At 56.2% G+C, this 25,790-nt stretch overlaps 2 protein-coding genes and 1 long non-coding RNA gene across 7 annotated transcripts in view; 2 read left to right on the forward strand and 1 right to left on the reverse strand.

The window, feature by feature from the left end:
- Positions 1–6,036, reverse strand: part of LOC116553805 — a 12,918-nt gene extending 6,882 nt beyond the window's left edge. The window contains exon 1 of the long non-coding RNA XR_004269916.1: positions 5,124–6,036. This is a non-coding gene — a long non-coding RNA (uncharacterized LOC116553805). The remainder of the gene's footprint in view (positions 1–5,123) is intronic.
- Positions 471–14,530, forward strand: LOC116553804. The gene is made up of 3 exons (XM_032281326.1): positions 471–1,552; positions 11,886–11,996; positions 12,712–14,530. The coding sequence occupies exons 1-3, from the start codon at positions 934–936 to the stop codon at positions 13,134–13,136; spliced, it is 1,155 nt and encodes a 384-aa protein (XP_032137217.1). The 5' UTR covers positions 471–933; the 3' UTR covers positions 13,137–14,530.
- Positions 14,531–14,662: 132 nt separating this feature from the next.
- Positions 14,663–25,790, forward strand: part of LOC116553803 (paired box protein Pax-2) — a 79,879-nt gene continuing 68,751 nt past the window's right edge. The window contains exons 1-2 of one of the 5 annotated variants that reach the window (XM_032281322.1): positions 14,663–15,636; positions 16,402–16,599. In XM_032281322.1, the coding sequence (XP_032137213.1) occupies positions 15,413–15,636; positions 16,402–16,599 (422 nt within the window). In that variant the 5' untranslated portion in view covers positions 14,663–15,412. The remainder of the gene's footprint in view (positions 15,637–16,401; positions 16,600–25,790) is intronic. The other 4 variants (XM_032281324.1, XM_032281323.1, XM_032281320.1 and 1 more) reach the window with 4 other exon arrangements.

Here is a 25,790-nt window from a genome sequence, read left to right on the forward strand (position 1 = left end):
AAAAAAAAAAAAAAAAATCTATCCCTGTAGGAAGATATTTAAATTTTAAGTCACAGAACCATGATGTAGGTTTTGTCTCTGGACTCTTGTGCCCCTCTGGCTTCCTGTCCTTAGTTATACAACCTTTCTTTAAAAAGTTGAGCAGAAGTGGATGGGAGTCCCTTTCCAATTCCTGGGGGAAGTTGGCCCAGTGGGCCTGGTGAACTGACTGCCTAGCTTGCCTTGGTGCCTTCCTGCCTGGGGCCTGGTGGGGTGTGCTCAAGATGGGGCAGCCCCAGCCTCTGTCTGCCCACAGGGGGTTACCCAGCACTTTGCTTGATGGCCTCTCAGTGTTCCTCCGTGGGTGTGAGCCAGGCTGTGTGAAGTGGGAGGCCCAGGGCACAAGGATAGTGGTATTAGGTGGAACAAATGAAGAAGGGGAACACTGGGGCAGGCAGGAGTGGGAGCTGTGGTGCTCAGGAGGCGTGTGTGTGTCAGAAGTAGGAGTACAAGAAAAAGCGTTTAGATGAGCAACGGAGTTGTGAGCATTTTGAGAGAGAACCTGTGACTAAGGTGTGAGAGGTGTCAATTTCAGGTTGGAGGACATGATGTGGGGCAAAGCTAAAGTGGGCCTTTGATCAGGGTTGGAAGTGTCGGTGTGCTGGGAGAGGAGGGTGTGAGTCTGAGGGTACAAGGCTCTTGGGACCAGGATGCTATGGATGGGCATGGTTCCAGCGGGTGGCCCTGTGAGTGTGGCAGGAGCTTGGAAGGGGTGAGGTCCTTCTCCCTTCCCCTCTGTCCCTCACCAACTCTTTAAGGGCAAGGAAGCCAGAACTTTTTTCTTTTATTCGGAGTTTAAAAATAAAAAAGATCCCGGAGCAGGAGAGCCTGTGATGGATTTAGCGAGCACTTCCACACTGAACATAGTGGGGACAGGGCCCTTCTGGAACCACTATGTGGCCTGAGAGAGTGAGGGCACGTCTGCGGAGATCCTGGAAAGGGAGGCTGGGACCCAGGGTTGCGCTGCAGGCTGTAGAGCCTCACGTTCCAGAAAGTGGGGTGAGGCGAGAGCTGAGAGTCGTGGGGAAGGCGAATCGCACAAAGTTGGGGAGTAGGCGAGAGCGGGGACGCCCCTGCGAGCCAGGCTGTGGGACTGGAGGGGGGCGTGTGACGGTGAAGAAGAGGGGGTGGGGTGAGAGGGTGTGCCGGCGTCGACTGGGCTGCGGTCCGTGGGCGCCTCAGGCAGAGAGGGTGGCTGCTTGCCTGCGGCTGGCTAGGGTCTCGGTCCGTGTGCGCGCGTGTGCGCGGGGCGGAGAGCCCGGGGATCCTCGGGGTGGCGGGGCCTCGGCGCGGCCGCGAGTGAGAGAGCGGGCGCGGGCGGAGCTCACAGCCGAGGCGGCGGGCCGCCCGGGTTATCTGAGCCGCTTGGTCTTGGGTGACTGCGCCCAGATCTCCGCGCGGCGGCGGCGAAGGCGAGACGCGTTGTCGGGCCGCAGAGGAGCGGGACAGCCAGACCCAGGCCCAGGACGCGGCAGCGGGGAGCAGAGCATGGAAGAGCGCGCGGGTCGGGCAGGTACGAGCGGGAGAGACCCGTCAGCGCCGCGGGCAAGGACTGGGCATAGGGGCCGCCGGGGCGGGCTCCTCTTCTCTTTCATCCCGGTTCTCGGGAGACTGTGAAGCCTGGGGACTGAGGCTCTGCGGACTCTCTGCGCCCCGCGGCCTCCTGGGCCGTCCCTACCGGCGTCCTCTAAATCTTCTAAAAACTTTCCACGCAGGAAACGTGAGTTTTACAACTTCGCTTGGTCTCTTTGCAGAACTTGGCTTTTTCCTTTCTTCTGTGTGGTTAGGCCTTTCTAGTTCTACTTTCGGCACACAGATATTTTGCAGAACTTCCTCCAAGTTGGGAGCATTGGGAAGGCCTTAGTCTCCAGTAAGAAGAGAGCGTGAGCTGGGCCAGCGCCGATGCCAGAGGGTGGGGAAATGCTGTGTGCACCTGTGTGTAGGGTCTTGTGTATTTGATTATGAATACTAGTGTAGATGTACCTAACCTGTGTAGGGAGAAGGCTCTGTCCCTCAAATCAAGGGCAGCACAGGGGAGAGAGGTGGCAGGCCCTAGGGGATCCAGTGGGGAGAGAAATCTGAAAATGTTTACCCAAAGGGCCAAGGGAGTGGAGTGCTGCTCTCTTTTTCTTCCTTCCTTCTGTCTCCCAGGGCTGTCAACTCAGCTCTGACTGCCCTTTAGGTGCCCTGCTGATGTACAGGGGTGGGAAGCCAGGCACCCAAGTTTAGTTTTGGACTGCGGGGGAGGGAGAGGGTTGGATCAGGTTTCCAGAGTTTTCCAAATAATTCCACGGAGGTCAGAACCTAATTCGAGGCCTTTCTGTTTTTTTTTTCCTCACTCCTCACCTTTCCCAAATCTCATTCCTTGCTCCCCCCTCCCCCAGTTCAGGTTCCAGTTGATTCAGCTGATAACCCAGGTCCCACCCCCAGCTCTACCCTTGATCTAGCTTCTCGACCTAATCCCTGGGCTCTGCCCAATTCCCCTCCTAAGGCCTCGTCCCCACTAGGAAACCTGAACCCCCAGGAGTGTCAACTGTGGCCACCTGAGCTTTTAGGGCTCTGGGCAGACCCTCTGCACCAGAGGTTTAAGTAGGGAGATCAATAGCAAACAGTTGTAATGATCTAATTAATTATGGCAAAATTAAAAGCGAGTACAAAATCAATCTCTGATGGTGTTGAAGATGGAATTCAATTGAGAGCCCATCTGTGCACCCCCTCGACCGTATAAATATTCAGCCCAAGGACAGACCTAACGTCTGGGCCTTCCTGGGAACCTCTCTCCCCTTTCTTCCTCTCCTGCACAGGGCTTTCTCTCCCTCACTCTTTCTGAATCTGTTTTGCTTCTCGATGCCTCCTAGCCCCACCCCTCCTTCCTTCCCTGTCCCATTTGCTCAAGCTCCTGAGACTCCCGCTTTTCCATCTTCCCTCCGGGCAGGGCTCTGCCTGCATTGAGGCCTGAGTTTTTTGAACCTGGTTCCCAGACCCAGCAGGTCTCCCAGCAAGGCCCCTAGGCCCCTCTCCAAGACTCGGGAAAGAGAAGACAGTGTGATGAGGGGCAACCTTGAGTGCCTGTCAGGGTCCTCATTCCAAATTTCCTGGCGCTCAGGAAATTCCAGAGGACACCAGGGCTCTCTTCACTTACCCAGGGGCGCCTGCGCCTACCTGTGCCTGGCGGGTTAGGGCAGACGCTCCCCTGGGGCGCGTGGTACTGCGGCCGGAGGCCCGGTTCCACACCGCGCTCCCTTTCCCTTCCCTCCTTTCCCGCCTTTACCGGTGCGGGGCTGGTGTTCCAGGCAGCAGCAGCTCCGGGAAAGGTGGGGAGGAGCTGCGGCGCTGGGCAGGAGACAAGGCTGTGTCCGAGAGAAGAAAAACGCCCTTCGAGGAGGCCCCACCAAGCAGAGCTGCGGAGTCTTCTGCCCTCCCAGCCGCCTTCTCTCTTTGCCTCTTTCTCTTTTGACCACCTCCTCTCTCATCTCTTCGGTAGCCGCGTTTGGCCGGGTCACAACTCCCGGGAGGCCCTGCCTCCCCTAGACAGCCCCAGAGCCCTTTTGGACCCCATCCGACTAGTTTAAAATGACAATGACAGACGCGCGTGACCAAGCGTGCCTGCCGGATACCGCGGCGCAACTGCCCCGCAGCCGGGTTTGCGAAGGATGCGGGTTTTACTTAGTCTGGCTGAGCCTGTTCTGGAGCAGCGAAAACCATCAGGAAAGGGCGTGGGAAGGAGGAAGGGGATTGAATCAACAACTATGGCAATGGTGGTCTTCAGCGATCGCTGCCTATACCCCAGAACTTATAAAAACAAGCAGTTTATTCGATGTCCTCCCTTTTTCTCGGCTGCCCTGTCCCAGCCGGGTCTCTGGCTCTCTGACGCTGGTCTCTGCCTTCTGGGGCCCTGAGCTCCCTCCCTAGCCTGCACCGAGTTCCCAGGTTTCTGTCTACCTTGGGAGACTTCTCCCTCTCCCCATTGAGGCGCCAGGCCCTCAGAGCCTGGGGGAGACACAGCCTGACGCCTCCCGGCCCTCTTTTGCCAGGCCTCCTCACCCCGTTATTAATTGCTGTGTTGACCTGCAGGATTGATTGGCAGCCCCGCTGGAAGAGGCTGCCGAGGCCTTGGCCTCGGAGCAGCCTCAGCAGAGGGCGGGGGGCGTGGGGGGAGGGGTAGGTGCTGGATAAGAGTCCCGAGCTCCCATCTCAGCCCCGCCTGGAACACTATCGTCTGCCTAAACACACTTCGCCACCCCCTCGCACTTTTTACACACCCTCACAACACTCAAGCGCACTCCCACGATCCACTTATCCAGACGCTCAGCCCCCGAAGAGACACATCAGAAATTCCCCTTAATTGATTCAGAAATTGAAAGGGGTTTCCTTCCTCCAACAGTTTCTTCAATGTATTCGTTATCAGCGGGTCTAGACCTCCCAACTGGTCTAGACGGTGGAGCGAACCCCTGGGACCTGAGTTTTTTTCTTTCCATGATTTACTTTGCAGCTTTTCTTTTTAAAGAAACAGTTACAGAAAGTTATGAAATAATTCTGGATGCAGGTGACCCTTAAAGTCTCAAAACCAAAGCATTTTTTTTCCAGAAAGAGACCCTGTCCTGGCTCCTGAGGGATTCTGTTCAGCTCTTTTGTTTCAAGTTCGGGGAACGGACGGCTCTGGATCTTGGAGGGCAGAGGCTGGCAGTCGCCTGGGGCAGGGGTCTCACCCTACAGCGAGGGTCCTCCTTCTCCCTTTCCCAGCGGGCCTAAACCGTCGCGTGCGCGCGAACCCCCCCCCCCCCCCACCCCCCCCCCCCCCCCCCACCCCCCCCCCGCAGCCCCAAGACCGCGGGCCAGGAATCCCCGGGACGTCCAGGCTCCAGGCTGGACGTGGGCAGAGGCGGCAGGAGTGGACAAACCCAGGCGGGTCCCAAGACGCCTCTTTCGTCGGGCCTCTTCCTGTCTCAGCCAGCCGCTCTCGCCCCCAGTTCCTTCTCCCTAGCGTTCGAATCCTTTGTCTCCAGCCACCTCGCAGCCTGCCCCCCCCCCGGCGGCCCTGCCCTTTGGCCTCCCGGTCTCGCTGGCGGGTCCCCCTGCCTTACCAGCTCCCGGCTCTGGCGCGCTCTCCACCCGCTCCTCACATCCACACAGCTGTTGGGAGAGGAGGAAGAGAGGGCGGGTGCGCCGCGGATGGATCCGAGGCGGTAGATTTGGTGCCTGCTCGCAACTCCGGGAAACTCAGCCCGGTCCTCCCGCCCCTCTCCAACTCTCCCCAGCGCGGCCCGGCCGCGACCGCTCACCCGCGGGGCCCCTTCCTTTCCTGTATCTCAGCTGTGGCTGTTTCGCTCCCTGTGGTCTCCCCACCTCTGGAGTGTGCTCCCCTGGCCCTGCACTCCGCTCCCTTTCGGCTGCCCCCGCTGTCGCGTGCCCCCACCCTCTGTAGGTCCCTTGGTCGCGGCGGCGATGACGGTGGCGGTAACGCCGGGGACGTCCTGGGTCAGCCTGCACTGTCTCCCTCGACCACAGCCCGATGAGGCCGCGGGCTTCGGGCCGGGCTGCTAAGAGAGTTAATCATTACTTCGCCACCAACTCTCAGCCTCCCTCCGACTCTTTCGCCCTGCCTAGGGGAGGAGGGGAGGGGACAGCTGGCCAGGTGGGGACTTCGGCTCCGCACAAACCAGCCTCTTCAGGCCCTCCAGAGACGGGTGGTGCCTTCTCAGTTACCCCAGGCCCTCTTAAGGCCTCTTTCTTCCCCTCCTGTCTCTCCCTCCCTCAAGCCTCCTCCCAGGCAGGCCTCTCCCCACCGTCTCCTGTCCGTCTGGCTTTGACTGATTAACTGCAGGTCCTGGGAGGACCAACTTTCTTTGTTTGGAACCGGACCGGACGGGATTTCCTTCCCTAGATCTCCGCCAATGGGCCAGCTCCTCCCGATGGTTTTGGCGGACTGGCTGAAGAGGACTGCGCCTGGAGGCTACAATTAACCTGGCTGTTGGTGGTGATGGTTGGGGGTGGGCAGTGAGGAATTTAACCGACCCTCTAGCAGCTGCGCTGGTGCAGTTGGGGGTGGTGGTGGAGGAAGTGGGAATGGAGGAGTGGCAGGAGGGCTAGACTGAGAGAACGGGAAACCTGGACAGGGTGTGGCATAGCCAATGGAAAGGGCAACAGACAAAACAAAACAGGAAAGCTGTGAGCTGAGGAATCCCCAGTAACCTTTATAGGACTGAAGCTGGGTGGAAAACACCACCTCCTGCCCTGTCTAAGCACTCAGATCCCTCCTTTACCTCCTTGTGGAAGGGTAAGAGTTCAGAAAGCTGGGCGTTTACTCCATCCTCTACTAGAGAGATGCCTGGGTGCAAGATCCCTATTGATGTGCTCCATGGAGTAGTCAAGACCGGCGTAATCAACCCCATTTTACAGGTGAGAAAACTGAGGCTCAAAGAAGCAAAGGGACTATGTATGTAGTGGCTGTCACTTTTTCCTGAAGGCTGTGGGGTGAGTGGTCCCTTTAGCTGTGCAGAGGACCATGGGTAACAGGGAGGGGGTAAAGGCTGTGTCGAGTTCTGAGCCACGAGTACCAGGGCCTCACTGGGCTCCTAGCCCTTGAAGCTTGTTCTCTGTTGGACAGGACCTTCGCTCTTACTCTCTAGACTTGCTGGCCGGGTTTCTCCCAGCTTCACTATTTTTTCAGCCTCCTAGTAGAGTGGCCCATGGACAGCAGCCACCTGGCTGGCCCGTGCCACTAAGAGGCAGCTTTGGTGGCCAAGTGGCTTGCATTGTCATTGCTCCTCAAAGGGCCTGTGAAGGGCCTCAAAGGGCCTGTGAAGGGCCGGGCAGATCGCGAGGACCTCTTGTGAGGGGAAGCTAGATTAAAGGGGGAGGAGTGCTGGAGGATAAAGGCCCAGCAAGTGTGCCTGGACTCCACAGGACCAACAGACCCAGGGGGCGGGGCCAGCTGGGAGTCAGGCCCCCCGGGCTTCACGCGGGGAGCCCAAATATTGGGAACAAAAGCAGGAAAAGAAGAGTGAGAGCAGGAGGGAGGGAGGGAGCGAGGAAGCAGAAATTAGGGGGTCTTAGATGAAAAAAACAAAGTAGCTTTAGGGGGAATGTGCTGTGGAGTGTGAAATTGCAGCCCATGGTGCTCCATATTGTACCAGAAGCTCTTCCAAAAAAAAAAAAAGCCGTCCTCCAACGTGACCAGAGGGCCAGGGGGGAGGGGCGGGGAGAGAATGGGGAAGAGGAGGGGGAAAGGGCCGGGCAGGAGCCGGTCAGGCCTCTCTGCAGAGGAGGCCGGGGTGTGAGCTTCGGCTGCCTGAGATCTGACCGCGGAGGGTTGCGCCCTGGGGTGCACTGGGACCCAGAGGGCGAGTGAGCCTCGGTGGTCGGCCCTGGAGTTCGGTTGTCAGAACTTTTTTTCCTTTTTGGTACTGACTTTCAAAAGTGGGAATAATCCAGAAATGAAGCTCGGCTGCGAAGCTGCAGCTCTGCTCTCCCTCTCTCCCCTCCTTCCTTTCTGCTTCTCTTCCCTTCGGACTAGTTTTCCCCCCTTGGTTCTAAACAGCTTTTTCCCCCCTGAACTTTAATGCGTTTAATTTGGTCCGCGCTGTGGGGAGCATTTCCTGGGGAGATGCATTTAATTTCGGAATTTCTAAATCCCTAGCTCCCCTAGCCGCTCCCCGGGAAGTGGAAGGAGGAAGGCAGGTCCCGGCCACGGGGGAGGGGCGCGGCTGGGATGCTCCTGCAGCCCCCGCCCTCCCCACCCAGGCTCAGCCGCCTTCCCAAGCTGCTGGAGGCCGGGAGCCTGGACCCCGGGTCAGGGCCCTGCAGGGGTGGGGGAGGCAGCCACGCCTCTGCCTTTTCTCGCCACCGCAGAAAACACCCGGGCCAGGGAACTGGAAACCGGAAAACGGGTGAAAGCGTTTCTGGAAGGGAGCGGGAGCGAGTGGCAGCGGACTGGGTCTACACCGGCACTTCACTTTCTCACAACACGCCCAGAAACGCATTTGAGAGCCCAGGAGTTGCGCTCGGCTTGGCTTGGGGCGCCGGTGCGTGGGGACATTCGAGGTGTGGGGTGCTTATCCGCCACCCCGACACCTATGCCCAGGCAGAGCGGGCGCGGCCCAGTGGGACAGCCAGGCCGGCAGTAGCTCGGCCTGCAGGGCGGAGGCAAGTCTGGGGGCCGCCAGGCGCCTGGGCAAGCCTGGCAGGGAAGGGAGCCGAGAAGGCAAAGGAGCTGAGATCCACAAGGAAGATTTATTGGGCAGATCAGATGCACAGAGGCGGCTAATGAAGCAGATCCCGAGATGGGTATCAGAGCAACTCCCCAAAAGTTTATTTGCCTTTAAATTTCCGCAGGGAGGCGGGCGCCTTGTTTGAAGTGTAAATGCCCCTAGGTTGGGGGGTGGAAGGGCCGCTTTGAAAACACCAGAGAGAAAAGGTTCATTTAGAGGCAGACGGGAAAAGCAACCAACCCTGACAGGTCGGAGCCCGGGTAGTGTTTGGGGTTGGGTTGTTTTCTTTCTTTCTCTTTCTTTTCCCCTTTCCTCTTCTTTCTTCCCTTTTTTTCTTTCTTGCTCCCCCCCACCCCACTTCTAGACTCTACAGAAGAAAGAGAACAGAAGAGGGGGAGTCAGACGAGCGGCCAGTGACTGAATAAAGGCCAGCCCTTCCTCCTGGAGCCCTAGAAAGCAGAGCTTTGGCGAAAAGGGGTTCTTAATCACTAGGGAGCATTGCTCGTTGACTTTCTAGACCCAGGAATGGGCTGGAGCTAAGGAGGAAGGGGCCAGAAGCCGGCCTGTGGGGGGAGGGTGAGTGTCCAGCTAGTGCGGTGCTGGGGAGAGGGTCCCAGGAGCAGGGGGGCGCCTGGGCTAGCAGGGGCTACCTGGGAATCAGACTACTGGAAGGGTCTTGACTCATCAGAGGGTGCAGGTGAAGGACAGGTGTGTGGGAACAACTTCCAGCATACCTGGTGCATGAAGTCCCCTTCTCTACAACATGGAAAATCCTTCCGGCCCAACATGTGAAAATGGTTGTGGGCACCCACATTTCACGGTACTTGTAACATAGGAATCTGTCTAGTGGTTCTAGAAAAATCTGTGTCTGTGTGGAAGGGGGGTGGTTCTACTCACAGCCTCCAATAGTTCAGATGCCCGAGGACAAATTCCTGGATGACCAACATGGAGAGACCTGGGGCAAGGGTTACTTTAGTTCCGAACGCCTCTAATTAAAGACCCTTTCTCAACGTTCCTTTCACCCCAGTTTTGGGTTAATTACTTCCCAGAAGTAAAGCCAAGGCTGTGCTGGCTAATACTACGTGAGCTCCCTTGCTCTCTAGGCTGGAAGCTGTTCTCTTTAGGCTGCCGGGACTGTTTTCCTTCTTCGCTCCCTACGCGAAGTTAGTGCGGGTTCGTGGGATTGTGAGGCCAAAGCAAACCCGGGAGCGCCATCTGCAGGCCTCGAGAGGAAGAGACTGACCTTAGGGGCTGGGCCCTTCGCCTTCAACCTCTAGCCCAAGGGAACCAACCTGCCTAGCCACCCAAGGGAAGTGGGGTGGTGGGCTGGGAGGGGCAGGCGGGGAGGAGTTTTTTCCTCCCAGACTTTACTCCGCAGGTGGATTAGGTTTATCGGGCTCTGGAGGATACAAAAGGGAGGGCAAATGCCAGGATCCCGGTGGACCCAGGCCCCTCAGGAGTGAGAGGCTCAGAACCCCGTCCCACTGAGCCTGACCTCAGCTCCTCTTGAGTGAGGAATAAGGGCGTCCCGAAAACCTGGGTAGTAGTAGTCAGGCTGAGTCAGGCAGGTGCACCTCTCCCCATCCAATCTGCCGCCCAGGCTCCGGCCAGAGGGAGAGGAGCGCGAGCCCGCGGCGCTTCCGCGGGGCGCCCGGAGTTGCAGACAGGGTCTGGAGGAACCTCGGATCCGGGCTGCAGGAGGGCGGCACAGGCTTCGCCTAGCCGCCCTTTCGAAGACCCAGGGTAGCGGGGGGGAGGAAGCGAAGGAGGGAGAGAGAGTTAAAACATCAGCTGAAGTGCCAAGATGATTTATGAGACGAAGGAAAATATTTCATAAAGATCTCCCGGATATTCTGTACTTAACCAGTTAGGAGACAAAGGGCTTCTCCTGCCTGGTGCGTGCAAGCGGACCCCAGCGAGCAAGGGAGCGAGTGACGGCAAGAGCCGCGGAGGCTCTGTCAGGAGTGGGGCCGGCCCCGCGCTGCGCCTCCTGCGCTCGCTCCGGATCCGCCAAGCTAGCAGCGGGCGGCGCTCAGCCGCCTGCGCAGCCTCCTCTTCTCCCCAGCCGGGGAGAGCCAGCCTCGTCTCCCGCATTCTCTGCCGCCGGCGACCTGCCCCTCCGCACTGTCTCCCTCCCTTGGCCTCCTCCCCAGCCACCCGAGGGTTCAGGAACCAAGTCCCCCTGCTCTCCCGCCTTCCGCCGGGTCCCACCCAGGCAGGTGGGTACTCGCCGGAGGTCTCCAGCTCGATTCTAAACCAAGCGTCTGGACTGCCCAGACCTGGTGGGCAAGGGAACTGGGGAGGCCCTACACGCAGTCGCGCGTGGGACAGGAGAGGACAAGACAAACAGCTGGACACTTTTCCGTGGAATGAGAAGTGGGGGAGGTGCATGGGTGGGAAGGTACCTCCGGAGGGAAAGGCCAAAGGGAAGAACCAGAAAGAGAGGGAGAAAGAGCCGGGAAGGAACGTAAGGGAACTCAGAGCCAAGGATGGTGGGATTGGGGCTAGGAATGCGGACTGGGCCCGGGGCCGCCTGGCCCAGGCGGGCACTGGCCGGTGGATTGCAGGGCTGGGCGAGTTAGAACTGAGAGCCTGCCTTCAGAGCGCAGCGCGCTCCGAGGCCCTCTGTCGTTACCTGAATATTCATTAGACTGGCCGCTCTTTATCCTTATCTAACGTTTATCTTATCGGCGAGTTTCGTTTCTCAGTGTAGTTTTAATCCTGGGCTCCCATTCCCCCTCCCCCGGCCCGCTCCCCTCCCTCCCTCTCCCTGCGCCCGCTGCTCCCTCCTTCCCTCCCTCCCATTTCCCCCTCCTCTGCCCTCCCCTTGCGGGCACCGGAGTGACAGGCGCGGGGCCCTCCTCGCCGAAGCTCGGGGCTCCGGCGCTGGCGAATCACAGAGTGGTGGAATCTATTGCCTTTGTCTGACAAGTCATCCATCTCCCGGCGCGGGGAGGGGGAGCGGGTCTGGAGGGGGCTTTGCAGCTTTTAGAGAGACACACACCGGGAGCCCAGGCTCCAGTCTCCGGCCGAGTCTTCTCGCAGCCGCAACCCACCTGGGGCCAGCCCAGGGCTGCCAGCGCAGCTCGGCTCCCTCCCTCCCTCCCTCCCGGCCCTTCGGCCGCGGCGCCTCGCGCCAGCCTTTTCCAGGGGCGGGGGCCCGGCCCGCGCCGCTCCCCTCCCGCAGGCGCCCTCTCGGACATCCCCGGGATTGCTACTTCTCTGCCAACTTCGCCAACTCGCCGGCACTTGGAGAGGCCCGGCTCCCCTTCCGGCGCCCTCGGGCCGCCCCCGCCCCGCGCGCTCTCGGACAACCGCCTCTTGGATGACCAGGTTCCAGGGGAGCTGAGCGAGTCACCTCCCCCGCCCGGCTTCAGCCCTGGCTGCAGTCGCCGCACGAGCCATGCGCCCCCAGTGCCCCCCAGCCCGGCCCACCGCCCCGGGGCCACTCTGCTGACCGCCCAGCCCCGAGTCCCAACGGTGGCAAGTTGCGGCTACTGCGGTTGGAAGCTCCCGCCAGCCCGGAGGAGCCCCAGCGGGGAGCTCAGCACTGCGCCCCTCGCCCCCGCGCTCCCCGCAGCAGCCGGGCGCTCACTCACCCTCCCTCCCCCACCGTCCCTCCCTTTTCTCCTCAAGTCCTGAAGTTGAGTTTGCGAGGCGACACGGCGGCGGCGGCCGCGCTGCTCCCGCTCCTCTGCCTCCCCATGGATATGCACTGCAAAGCAGACCCCTTCTCCGCGATGCACCGTGAGTACCGGCGCCCGGCTCTTGTCCCGGCTCGGGGCTGTCCTTCCCAACCCTGTCCAGTTCCAGCGTGGCCCAGGCCCCCCGCACTCAGGTCCCATCTTGGAGGCCACCCTGGCTTCTCCTGATCCCTCCTTTCGTTCTTCCTCTTTACCTTGCCTGGTGTTTCTAATGCCTCCAGCTTCTTTTCCTGCCTTCTGTCACCCATGCTTACCTCTCTGCCTGCCTGTTTTCCTACCTTCCCTTGTGCCTATCACTTGCCTTTGCTCCTTCCATCCGCTCCTTCTTAGGTCATGGGATCCACAGCTCCGGAGTCCTGGTTCCAGCCGCTCTCTCCCTAGTCAGCCTCTTGCCCTGTGCTGGGGGAAAATTAGCAGGCAGTTTTCGGGGTGTTGTTTTGTTGTGTTTTCTCTTTTCTCTCTCCCTCTCTTCCTCTGTTTGCCTCCCTGTCTTTTCTCCCCACATCTTTGTCTTTCTCAAACTCAAGAGTTGTGGGGTTCAGGAGACTCCAAGAGTGGTCAGCCTCAGTGTCAGGACAATTGGGCAGACGAGCATGGGGGTGGGGTGCCCCCTTCTGACCCTCATCTCTCAGCATCTCCAGGCCCTTCCAGCCCAACCGAGGCTTCTTGTGAGATGGTTTGAAATATTTCCTTCCTCTTCCTTTCTTTCCCACCCCACTTCCCTGAGCTTCCCCTTCCCTTCACATTGGGAATCTGAGGTTGTCAAGACGCGATGGTCATCTTTCCCTGCCTCTGCCTGGGAGATGCTCTAAAAACAAAGAGGGGTTCCGAGAAGAAATCGAAGTCAGGGAGAGAGCGAGCAGCGCAGCCTTCCAGGTGGGCCCGGCAGAGTGCAGCTCTGCTCTCAGCTCTGGAGGCTACTCGCCTAGCCTCCCACTCCACATTGAGGATCCTGCAGCCAACAACATGGCCAGGGGGTCAGCAAAGAGCAAAAAATGAGGGGGAAAGAACAAAAGGAAAGCAAATGCCAAAGCTGGGGAGAAAGGAAGAGAAATCCAAACAAGGGAAAGGAAATTTAAAAAAGAAAGTTGAAACAATGTTACAGAGGAAAAGGGAGAAGGGGAGAAAAGAGAGAGTTATTTTAATGAAACTTGAATTTAATTTATACCAGTCTTTAGCTTGAAAAACTATTCCTAAATTTTTTTGCAGGCTTTTTTAAAAAGATAAAATTCTAAATAGTAAACTCCTCCCTGTCTGCAGATTAATAATTAAGGATCATTTGTAACTTTTCACAAGGAAACTTTAGATCTGGCTTGGACCTGTGCTTAGGACAAGAGAGGCGAGGAGGGAGAGCTGTGCTTTTCCTAAGCATATATTTAGCATTACGGGGTGGGGTGGGGAGTTAAAAATACTCCTGGGATAAAATATATTTTCCTAAGTAATTTCCAAGCGCAGGAAAGCCACGCCGAAGGCATCAGGCCGCCGCAGTCTCGGCAAGCCGGCCGAAAAGCCTCGCTCCTTTTCGGGAGGAGTGGAACCGGGTCCACAAGCCGTCTTCGCGCAGCCAGCCGGCCTCGCGGCCCGGCTGCCACAGCTCTCGCTCTCCTTTCTTGTGGATTCCGCTGGGGATCCGCCCGAGTCCTGGCTGCCTACGGGGAGCCAATTTGAAACCCAAAGGGGAGCACTGCCCAGAGGAAGGTGGTCGGAGGGAGACAGCCGCAGCGCGGACCCGCTGGCCGGTTCACTGGCGGGTGAGATACCGCAGCCCGAGTGGGTACCGGCGGCAGTGGCGCATTCCAGGCCCGACTCAGCGCCGGCTCGCGGCGGTCTCCCAGCCCTGGACTTCCGTCTTGGCCCCTTCCCATCCCCACCCCTTAGATTGGGGCTGAGGGGCCGGGCCTGGAGCCCGGGGAGGCTGAATTATTCATCTTTAATCTGCCCGCAGCTGCCGCCTTTTCATACCGGTAACGCGAGTTCTCCCGGGGCCTAAATTATTGATGGTTGGGGTTTGGAGGGAGGGGAGGGGTGAGGAGCGGGGCTAGAGATAGGGAGATTAAAGGGATGGGCACGGAGGTAAAAGGAGAGGTGCCAGTATCTCCCAGCAGCCCGATAAGAGGCCTTTCCCCAGCGGTGTCACCCATGCTTGCTCTAGGTCCCCCCTATGAAAGGGATGGGATGGAAATGAGGGGGTCACAAATGTCCCCGCTTTCTCCGAAACTCGCGTGAGGCTAGCGGGGCAGGGGCTGCAGGTTGCGGGCCCCGGCCGACCCGACTCGGCCGCTAGAAGTCTCCACGCTTGGATTGCTCAGTAACTGCGGCTGCGGGTTGATCGCTCTGGGTGCAGGATTTCTAGACTGCTGTAGGCCAGGGAGAATGGGGCACCAGGAAGCACCCTCAGGCCTGGCACCCGGTGGCCGCCTAGGCTCCAAGATCGGGAGCCCACGCTGGAGCCGGGCTGGAAACCCCGTGCCCTTCTCTTGGCCGAGAGAGCAAACGCCCGAGCCGCTCAGTTTCCTGGGAACCTGCTGAGGTCTGAGGAGTCAAAGCGACGCGAATCGGGCTTGGGCCAGCTACACAGGGAGCCCCGAGAGTTATCAACCCGCCGGCACGGCCTGTGCCGTGCCACCCGGGCGAGACAGTGGGACCCAACTAAGCCCTGCGCGGTGCGGCAGGCAGGCAGGCGAGCCCAAGCAGCCGGCATTCTCCGCCCGCTGCCTGGAGCGGCTCTCGGCTGCCTCCGGGTCTCTGAGCGCAGCAGACCCCAGGCCCCTGCCTCTTCCGCCTTCCTTTCTCCACTTTAGATACTAAGGAGGTGAGGAGGAGACACCGCCCCCCTACAGATAAATAACATTAGAAAAACTCCCCATCTAAAATAAACAAGACAGGATACGAGGTAGAAAAATTGCGATTACAATTTAATACTTTTTAGGAAAGAGGCAGAGAGGAAAGGGGTGTGTGTGTGTCAGGCACTTATCCCCTCTCTGTGATGGGAGCTCGGATGAACAGTCAGCCGAGCCCCGACTCTCCCATATCGTCCACCTCCAAGCCCCGAAAGGGCGGACAGCTCCCTGATTGCCTGCGGCTCAGGCGGGATGCTGCTTCGCACGATCCCATCCTCTGCCGGGCCCTTCCTCTCCTCGCTTTCTAACACTCTTTCCGCTGGCATGAATTCCCCTTTGCCATTTTTCTCCCCCTCTTCCCTCTTTTCTGTCGCCCGGTTTCTCTGCAGTCCTCCCTTCGCTTTCTACCTTTCGTTGCACGGCCTGAGTCCTCCTCTCGCCCAGCCCCCAGTTTTCTGCCCAGCGCCCGCACTTCCGCGTCTCTACAGCTGGGCGGGGGTTCCAGTCCCCACTCCTCCGCGTGGTCGTGGGGGTCCACCACCTTTCTTCTCAAGTTCGAGAGCATGCCCTTCCGCCCTGCCTGCTTCCTTCGCACGTCCCGGGCCGCGGACCCTGACTAATGGCCGGTCCCTGCTGTGTGTGGGGTGTTGTGTTTTTTTCTTGTCTCTCCCCAGCAGGGCACGGGGGTGTGAACCAGCTCGGGGGGGTGTTTGTGAACGGCCGGCCCCTACCCGACGTGGTGAGGCAGCGCATCGTGGAGCTGGCCCACCAGGGTGTGCGGCCCTGTGACATCTCCCGGCAGCTGCGGGTCAGCCACGGCTGTGTCAGCAAAATCCTGGGCAGGTGAGGGCTTCGCAGCTGTCCCGGGAGACGCCCTGCCTACTTCCCCGGCCAGTCCTGGGTCTCCAGCCCCAGGACTTGGCTAAAAATCCAATGCCAAGTGGAAGAGGGAGGTCCTCAAAGGGGTCTGGAGAGGTGCGTCTTTTGGAAAGAGTGTTCAGATGGTGGCCAAAGACCCAGGAGCGAAGGTGGAGCAGGGTCACCCAGTGCCTGTCGTGCTTCTGGTCCCTGGTGAGAAGGCATCCCGCTTTTGGCTTCGGAAAGGGAGGAATGACTTTTCTAATGGAGTTAAGGCAGACATGGGGTGGGGGAGACAGTAGAGGAATGGGGTGGAGTGAAAATGGGTCCCCAAGAGGAGAAGCAGCAGCATTTGGGAGACAGGCGTGTCCTGGTTCCCATAGATGCTCTGTGCCCAGTAGGAAAAGGCTGGAGGTTGTGCCTCAGCTCTGGCCTCCCTGAGATGTTGCAGCGCTGCTCCCAAATGAAAGGCTGAGATTTCACACCCACGGGTGCCTATTCGGGCTGGTGTGCACCCAGCTCCTGGTGTAGCCATCTCCCCAGAGGGATGGTCCCCCTTTTTCTCCTCCTCCATGGCACTCCTCATCCTAGCCAAACACCCCCAGGAAGTTGGCTCAGCCACACTGGGTCTTTTCCCTTCACACTGCTGCCTTGGTGGGCGGGAGAGTGGCTCAGCAGCTCTGGAACCTGCAGCCCCCCTGCCCCGCCACCATCCGCTTCTGGCTGACCCCGCCGGCTTTCCCGGCGCAGGTACTACGAGACAGGCAGCATCAAGCCGGGTGTTATCGGTGGCTCCAAGCCCAAAGTGGCGACGCCCAAAGTGGTGGACAAGATTGCTGAATACAAGCGACAGAACCCGACTATGTTCGCCTGGGAGATCCGAGACCGGCTCCTGGCTGAGGGCATCTGTGACAATGACACAGTGCCCAGCGTCTCTTCCATCAACAGGTGAGCAAGCCACTCGGGTCTTCAGGGCTGGACTCCAGCTCCTGGCTCCTGCCTGCAGGGGTGTTCCACACCCAGTCTCTGCTCTTTTTCCAGCCTCTGCCCTTTCTCCCTGCTCCCAGCCAAAATCCTTCGGTCAGGGAAAGAGGACCTGTGAGGCAGAGAGATAGACAGACAGACAGGGCTGTCTCCAGATCAGGGCTGGGTATTCCCTGCCAGGCTTCTCCCGCTGGCGTCCTGGAAATGAATCCAAGTGTTTGTGGTAATTAAGACTCCAAGATTACGAGCATCCAGCCTTGGGATCTAGAGACAATCACAGCCTGCAGCCGGAGCCTTTAAAATGACCAGTGTCTATTCATCCCCTCCAAACAGACTTCCCTTTCTAAAGGCTGCTCCTTACCCAGGGGCAGCCGCCTGTCCTGGCTCCCCCACCCTCCCTGCCAGCCCCCACAAAGCTCACCTCCCAGGAGCTGGTCTTGCTAGCCAGCTCCACACAAATTTCCGGCCTGTAAGCTCTGGGATCTGGGCTTGCAGAACAAATGCCAACCACCAGCCAGCAACTGGCAGGGAGTAGAGGAGCTGGACAAGGAGGGGGTGCCAAGCAGGGAGGGAAAACTCCAGACTCTGAGACAGAAACTCAGGTGATACCCTCGATCACCTAAGGTGCCTGTCTCCAGGCTGAAGTCTTTGCACTGATGACAGGTGCACACATGTGGGGACAACACAGGGCTGAGTCAGCTTGACATACAGGATATTTAGATCTCCTAGTCTCCAAACCACTCCAGCGTGCTCTCTGGGAGAACACATATGCACATTGCACAAACATCCACCCTAACCAGTGTGCCAATATGCCTATCTGTGGTAGCTATAAAACATACAAGCAGCAGTGGGCTCAGGAACCCAGGCTGGCTTCAAGATCACAGAACTGTATGAACTGACAGTTATTCACAGAGTCCCGGCACAAGTCACACTCCAGTCAGAAGCAAGTCCCACACGGCCTTGCCCCCCCCAATTTAAGATACCCCAAAATGAAAAGAGAGCTAAGCATTTCATACCTTTGTTATTCTTTGCATTCTTCATAAGCTCATCATCAGGACAACTAATAATTCAGATGGTGCCTTATTCTGAAACTGGCAACACTTATCAATGATTTTTTAAATATTTTGTAAATGATATGGAATTATCCCAAATCATCCTGAAAACAGCAGGTAAAATTAGCTGGTAGAATGTACCTTGGCTAAAGAAGATTCCCTGTGCCACACTCGTGCTGTAATGTATTGCGAGGCGACCCCAGAAATTATCCCAGTGTGTGCCATCTGTATTAAAATGGTTATTCAGTTATGAACAGGGTAACATAATACTGATCAGCTAATTATACACCCTCCGAAAACCCTCCAGCTCCCTGGGCCTAGCTCAGCCAGGTATTGAAAGCATAGTGATTTGACATTCAGATACCTTCCAAAGGAGCTGGAGAGAGATGCTAGGTGGTTTGGGAGAAAAATAAGTCCTTTGCTTTAAAAGCCAGGGGAGGACACTGGGGCAGCTTTGGGCTGAGGGAAGAGCGGCACTTCGGGAGGGGAAGGGGACAAAGCATTGTTTTATGAGCCATGTAGAGACTCAACCTCTTGCCTGACTGCTGGTTCTGGGAGTAAGTTGGACCTGAGATCTCAAGAGAAGAACAAGCCAAGGGCCAAGAGTGGCCCTGCTGAGCGCAGCGTCGCTGGGACTGGGTGGTGGTCTTCTGCAGAACACTTATGAGAAATGCTTGTTGTCAGTAATAGAATTTGTAAGCCTTTGGAGAAACCCAAGTCATGTGGGGTTTAGGAAATCTGTTTCTCTTGAATGAAGTAGAGGAGTGGTATGACAAGTCAGGCATGGCAACCCTGTCAACACCCCCTGTCCCTTCTCCCGACAACACATACCCCTCATTGGCTGAGATGATTTGGGAAGCTGGCTTACGCTCAAGTTTGGAAATGCTTCTATCCTGAAAAGCCATGGAGAGAAAGGGCCAGGTGACCCCAGGATCAAGCTCCAGAGGTCTTGAGGTGCACCCACCAGAATTAGGACCAAGTAGACCACAAGAGAACCACAAGTGAGATGAGGGTGGGGAAAGAGTAGCCTCAGCTTGTCAGCTATGATAGCTGCAGAGCCTGCCCAGCACAGAGCCCTGACACCTGAGGGGCACACAGGCTTCCTTTGGGTGTGGAGAAATAGCTATCTGTGGGCAGGTGTTGCTGGAGATGGAGAAGGAGTAGGAGGAGAAGAACGGGGAAGCCGCCAACCACACCTTGGGTCCACAGTGAGGCTTCACGGCTGGCTTTGTCTACAAGGAGCGGGCAAAGTAGTCTCAATTTCACTTTTGGCCAGAATCCTCTCATGGTTCATATTTTGGAAAGAATTCTGGGGGCTTCCCAGTGTGCTGCTGAGTTGGGGCTAGAGAAATCTACCTGGGGTAGGTGGTTTGCTCTGAAGAGGTAAGCTTTATCTGAGGTCTGTTTTTTTCATCCAAAAGTCTGATAAAAACAGGATGTTTCTGCTAGTGCTGTTTATATCAGGAACTTTGCCTTTTCTCAGTTTTGGGAATTCTCACTCACTGTAGGAAGAGCCTGGAGATTTTCCTGTGTGCAGAAAGCGTGGTGCATTAGGGAACTGGTGGTTCTTGAGGTTAGAGCTTTGTTGGTGGTGACCTGCCCACTTGTGTTGGGTGTTTCATAACAGTTATGAGTAAGGTTGTGCATGAGCTGGTGGTTGGCAAGAAAAGAAGTCCGCAAATGCTCACCCACCTGAGCCAAAGGTTTTTCATCTTCTCCTCCCCAAAACAGATGCTGTCGCTGCACTTGAAATATGCTGTTATGATTATAAACTAAATTGCTTTTTCATTCTTTAAAAATGGTTTTGGCATTCTCTGATCCTGTTGCGATAAAGGCGTGGCCATCCAGCCTGTATTCTCCACTAGCAAATTCTCAGAAATGCCTCTCTGAACCAGAGGACTGGGTCAGGAAGGCCTCCCCACTCCCACAGACCACTGTCAAAAATCCTGAGGCTTGACTGGGCTGCTTAGCAAGTGGAATTTATCTGAATCTTTCTAAATATTGGGTTACCGATGGCTGAGCATGGAGTTGCCAGCTCTTTGGTTTGTACACCGCTGCTTAGAGGGCGGGTGTTTATAAACAGGGGATTTTAGAGCGAATCCTGGTATGGGAAATGGCCTGGAGCAGGGAGAGGTGGAGAGAGACCCATGCTACTGAAAAAGGAAAAAGTCACCTAGTTATATCGCTGAGCAATTCTCTAAGCAGGGGGGATTTTCCTGATTATATGCCAGAGTCTTCTGGTCTGGCTGTTACTGTAGGCAGGGAATACGGCTCCTTTGAAAGAACAGGCATAAACCCCAAATAGAGTCTAGGGTTACTGATGATCCCCTGAAGGTGCTCTTTTGGGAAGAGATGGCAATAAGGGTGTCACCTAACTTTTTTAGCTTACCTAACACTCTTTGGAGTCAGGGCACTCTCTTCCCCTAGATCTTTGGAGCGAACCCTGCCGGAATCAACTTCTGACGATCTCCCATTACCCATACTCCCTCGTAGCATGTTTGGCTCTAGGTGAGCATGTTCATTCTCTCAGCAGTGGCAACCCAGGGCTGTGTTAAGGAATTCCATCCTGTGTCATTTGGGTGTCCCTTTTTCTGTCATTCTCAGGTCTTTGAGTCATTCTCAGGTCTTTGTTCCCCTTGGGTCAGGCAGTGGGGTGACAATGGCCTACCAGCTGTTCCTTCAAAGGCTTTCCAAATAAGCTGGGCGCCACTCACCCTGGACCAGGGAATGTTGAAGATATATGTTCAGGGCTATGGTCTGTTTCTCCTGCTCTGAAACTCAGGTTCCAGAATGTTGCCTATTTGACTCATGGACCTGGCTGGGCATGAAGCTGGGCCAGAGGGGTGGTACTGCCCGCCACATCACCATACTTTTGCAGCTGTTTGGTGGTCAGGGCTATTGGTCTCATGGCAAAGAGCCAGGACAAGTTGGAGAGTTAAGAAAAAGACTTCTATGCACAGAGGAGTAGGAGAAACAAGGACAGAGAACTTGCCTTCTGTGGCCCTAAGCCTAGCAGATTGGGCCCGTAAATAGCAGACCAACACACCAGTTTCTGTCGGAGAAGCCTTGCTCACCTGTCCTTTCCCAGAGACAGTCTCCTACGATGAGGTTGCCCATCATTAGAATAACGTTTGAAATAGGGGTGATGGTTGAAATTCTCATTCCTTAAAATGAACTGAAGTTGTCCTCCTGAAAAGCCTATTTTTGTTTTGTAGTTGTTTTAGCCTGGGCTTCCTGGCCCACAGTCTTGTTGGTCTGACTATCTCCCTGTTGGCTGGTTCTGTGAGTGTTGGGGCCACGAAAAGGGTTTCTGGTGAGAGTGATGGCTGGTCGCCCTGTCTTCCCACCTCAGCTGGCAACTCTCAAGAAAAGGCAGACAGGAGGTGCTGGGGCTAACAACAGCTCCAGGTGCATTTCAGAAAGTGATACAAAGAAGAAAAGAGAGGGAAAACCCAAAATAAATAAATAAATAAATAGCATCTCAACTGTTCTGAGAACTCAATAAAACAATCACATCAAATATGAAGAGGTATAAATCTTGAGTCTGCACAGGTAACCTACTCAATTGCTTTTATTATCGCTTAGGCTGCCTCCATTTATTACCGTTCATGGCCCGGGCAAAGGAGGCTGCGTGGAGGGTGGTCTCCAGTGCAATTCTACACCCCGGAGAGGCAACAATCAGCCCATACAGCCAGAGATTTCCATGGGAGCCCGGGAAGGGCCCATCTGTCTGCATGAAAACCAATCAATAACTCTGTAACCAGAGCCCTTGTCACAGGGAAATGGACAGCACAACAGTTCAATAGAGGGGCCACAGGGGAATTAGCCAAGTAGAGATGGAGCCAAGCAGGAGCAGCCCCTAGAGAAGGGAAACAGGGGTGCCTGGAGTAGGGGAGATTAGGGAGGGGCGAGCAGTAGCTTCGTATGCGTGTTGGTATTAGATGGGGATTACTGCGCAAAATAGACCCAGGGAATGTGCGGCAATGTTGGGAGTTGAGGTGGTAGGGAACATGAGTTTTGGATGGCATTTGGGAAATGGGCTTGTCTGGCACATGGGACAGTGTGACTATGTGTGATGGCATGTCCTTGCAGACTAGAATGTCACAGCTTATAGAGAAAGAGGAACAATAGTAGTAACTGGTGTGGAAGATTAATGACACTCCCCACCACCTAAAAAACCCCTCTGAAAAGGGGGTTCCTATGAGCCCACATGGGATGGGGGTCCTGCTTCCCAGTCTTCTTAGCAGGACTGATGAAGGAGCCCCACTGTCCGCTCCCAGCTTCTTAGGTCTCTGATAATAGCTACTCTTCAGGTTGTCTCTTAATACTCAGGTCTATCTTCAGCCCCTCCTTGTGTCTACCTGGAATTGGAGTTTTTATATTAAGAAGAAAATGATGGTGTAAAAGTGGCATGTGTTCCATAGAAATCATACTTCAAGTACCCATACAGCTGTTCTGTTTTTCACTTTCAGTCCAGTATTCAATAAATTGCATGAGATATCCAACACTTTGGTATAAAATAGTCTTTGTATTAGATGACTTCGCCCAACTGTAAGTGTTCTGAGTGTGTTTAAGAGAGGCTAGTCTGACCTATGACTTGCTGTAGATTAGACGTATTCAATGCATTTCCAACTTACAGTATTTTCAACTTATGGAGCCATTACCTTATTGTAAGTTAAGGAGCATCTCTACGCTGAAAATAATTTCTTTTTCACTTCCTGTTCTTTAAAAGAATGCGGTATAGGGGCTGCTCATCTGACCTGCCAATTCTCGGCATCCCTGCTGTTTCTTCCCACATGTCCCCCACCCCTCCAGAAGCCAGGTGTCCAGGGCTCAGATTCATGCAGGGGAAGCAGCTTCAGGTGCAGCTATGCCTGTTGGCTACTGATGCCCAGCTAACAAGTGGAAATATTAGACAGATGAGAAATTAAATCACGTTTGGTTTTTCTATCTACCACTGAACTACTGGGTTGAGGTGGTTTTCTCCTATTGAACAGGCTATTTGTTTTGGGGCTAGGGAGGCATGGCTTGAATGTATTCATGATGGTTTGCAAGTATAGAAGTTGCTATCTTCTGTGTGTGTGTATTTGTGTGTGTGGGTGGGTGTCTACCTATGTCTGCTTTTAGGTGAAAGGGCTCTGAGGCCAAGAGGAGAGAAGGGAAGAAGGCCCACAGGACATGACCTGCAGTCACAGACAAGGCTGGACACCTTGTACTTGGGCCATCAGATCAATTGGCGAGCAGTCATTGAGCCATTGGGCGAGGTGGCAGCGATCATAAGGCTAGGCTGAAGGTCCCTCATTTCATAATCTTGGCAAATGGGGCCACATTTTTCTTCAGTTATTTGCACCATAACATTCTGTAGTCCAGTTAACCCCCAATAAGAGGGGCTTTGCTACAGTGATGCCACTTTTGCGGTGAAGAGCTGTGCGACCAGCTGTCCATCCTCACTTTGACACTTGGGTCCCAGCCCCGTTGGCAGGATTAGTTAGGGACCAACTTCATAAGCAGCCAAGAAGACGCTCTTCTCCGCACAATCCTTCCCCCAGAGCTGTGGCCCACAGTAGGAGGCATGGTGACAGCACGGGGACATGATGGTGGGCCAGCCTGCAGGTCTTTCCTCAGTAATCCAGGTGTGAGGGGCATAGGGAAGAGTCTTACTGTTCATGAGAAACGCAGAGCTGGCCTCTGGAGAAGGCTTGGGGTGTCGGTGAGGCATGATGGCAGAGGCAGCCGCCTTGGGGCCTCCTGAGGAGGGCTGGGCACAGAGGAGCTGCTGAGGATATGGGAAGCTAAAGAAGAATGGTCCGGCCCTGCTGGAGAGGGAGCAGGCCTCCTGTAGGCTGGGAACTCTCAGGTAAGAGAGGAAGATTTTGTGTTTTCTAAGACAGAAGGAAAGAGGGAGAAAAAAAGAGAGCAGCGCACGGGGAGCGAGTCAGGTGCCATTCTATTTTAGAAAGGTTCGGGTTTATGGCAGGGATGTTGAGGGAAGGAAAGCAGCGCCCGGAAGTCCAGACTGGGGTTTGCCATGATGGAGGCACGCTGTGGCTCCAGGCGTCATGAGCACAAATGACTCCTGGGCCCCAGGAGGGAGAGGCTCCAGAACATGAGATGAAAAGTGGCAAGAACTGGGCAAACAGCAGGTGCACATGCATAGGCTGGGCCTACAGGCAGCGATGCAGGGAGGCTGGACTTTTACAAACTCTGTATTGGCCGGAGCAAACACAGCTTTGGGTCTGATTCTGTCCATGGGCCAGCGTTCAGCAGCCCCTGGTTGACCTAACTGCATGGACTTATCTCTCTGCCTTAGACTAGGGCAGTAACATCTGTGCAAGTAGGAGGGGATGGGGCATTTCCTGGGTCTCTTAGTCCAGAAGCTCCTGGGGAAGGGAGTGGAGGAGAGATTACGACTCCCTGTAGCGGTGGTGTGGGGTGGGGAGGAGAGGTGGAGTGTGGGCAGGGAGGGGCAGAAAGTGAGGATGATGGCTGGGAGAGTGAGGCAGGAGGCAATAAAGCTGAGAGGTGGAAGGAAGGGCGCTGCCTTGGCCTGGACGGGGCTGCTGGGGATTGGAGCGCATGGCTGAGAGCAGGATGTGGCACTGCAGAGCCTACAAGGGGAGTTGGATCTGCTCCTCCTAGCCGGGGCCCTCGGTGGCCTGGCAAGGTCTTGGGGGTGGTGGGAGAAAGCTGGAGCCCCAGGCAGCTGGTAGTCCAGGCTTATGGGCCCTGAGGAGAGGCCCAGAGGTGGTGAAGGAGAAGGGAGAAGAGGAAGGCGAGCAGGTTTCTGAGAATAGTGTGGAGCAAAGGAAGCGGCATGGGAGGGGAAGCGGCCTGGCTGGAGCTGTGCAGCCCTTTCTGGGAGGGAGTGTGTGCGCCACCTGGCTGCAAGGCAGGTGGGCAGTGCAGAGACTCCAGCCTGGTCCCTGGTAGGCTGGAGAGGGAGAGTGGGAGAGCAGCCACAAGGGAGGGTGGGAGGCCCCTGCCTCCTGGGGGTTCCAGATTCGAGAGAGTCGTCTCCACACAGAGCCTTTGTCCTCGCTACTCTGGACTTCCTCCTCTGCCTACCCTCAGTCCTGCCTGAACCACAGCGATTTCTCTCTGCTGCCATCTGGGAACAGAGCAAGCCAGGGGACAGGACCGGTGGTGGCTCCTGGCAGGGCTGAGGCAGGGCAGCAGGTTTGGAGGGGAACTGTGTTCACCTTGCAGGCACAGTAGTCAAGAAATCAGAGAGGAAGGATTGGCGAGGACTGGGAGAGAGGGGAGCAGGCAGAAAGGGAGGACAGAAGCGTGAGCCGAGCGTGAGCGTGCCCTAAGCGTGAGCCGAGCACCCCCAAGTGAGCACTGAGGGCTGCTCTCCCTGATCCTGGTGCTCCCTCTTGGCCCTGGGATCTTTGCTGGGCCCAACTGCCCAGCCTATACCTGGCAGGCAGGTGATAGAAAGCTGAAGGAGATGAGGGGTCTGCAGGCAGCTTCTGGCTTGCCAGACCCTCATTCTGCCTCTTCTCCCGGAAGCTTTCATCTTAATTTTGGAGAGCAAGCAGTGGTGCCTGCCTTAGAGTGTTGTCCCAAGAGAAGTTGGTGATGATGTGTTGGGAGCCTCTGTGCATGGTTCTGCTTTGGAAAGAGTACGTGTGCTGGTGGTATCTAGCTAAGCCTGGCTTCCATGCGCTGGGAAGCTGTCTAAATGGCGCTGGCTCCCAGGGAGCTCTCAAAAGGAGTCAGTTGTGTCAAACTGGGAGTTGGTGGCTTGCTACTCAGAAGGCTTCTGGCTAAAGGGATTGTTGGGTCCCAGAATGAAAGTCCCTGCTATCACTTGGATGGCCTGCCTGTTTGGGATGTTGGTGAATGTTTGCTGGAGAGCACACGGTTTAATGACAGTAGACATCCTGATGGGTCCCGACACATCTGGTCTGTGCACATGCACATCTTTGGGGATGTGAACACTTGTGAGCGGTGTGTATTTGCTCTGCTGCATGAGTGAGTCAAGCTGCGTTCGATGGTCAGGCTGGAAGGAGTGTGTAGTGTCGCTATAGGAGACTGGAAGTGGTTGCTTCATGTGTGTCTGCTGCCATCCTCAAAGGGAGCATGTGTTTAGGTAGAGAC

The sequence above is a fragment of the Sapajus apella genome, unplaced genomic scaffold (assembly GCF_009761245.1).
Source record: "Sapajus apella isolate SASKATOON/1434 unplaced genomic scaffold, GSC_monkey_1.0 scaffold13, whole genome shotgun sequence".
NCBI lineage: Eukaryota > Metazoa > Chordata > Mammalia > Primates > Cebidae > Sapajus > Sapajus apella.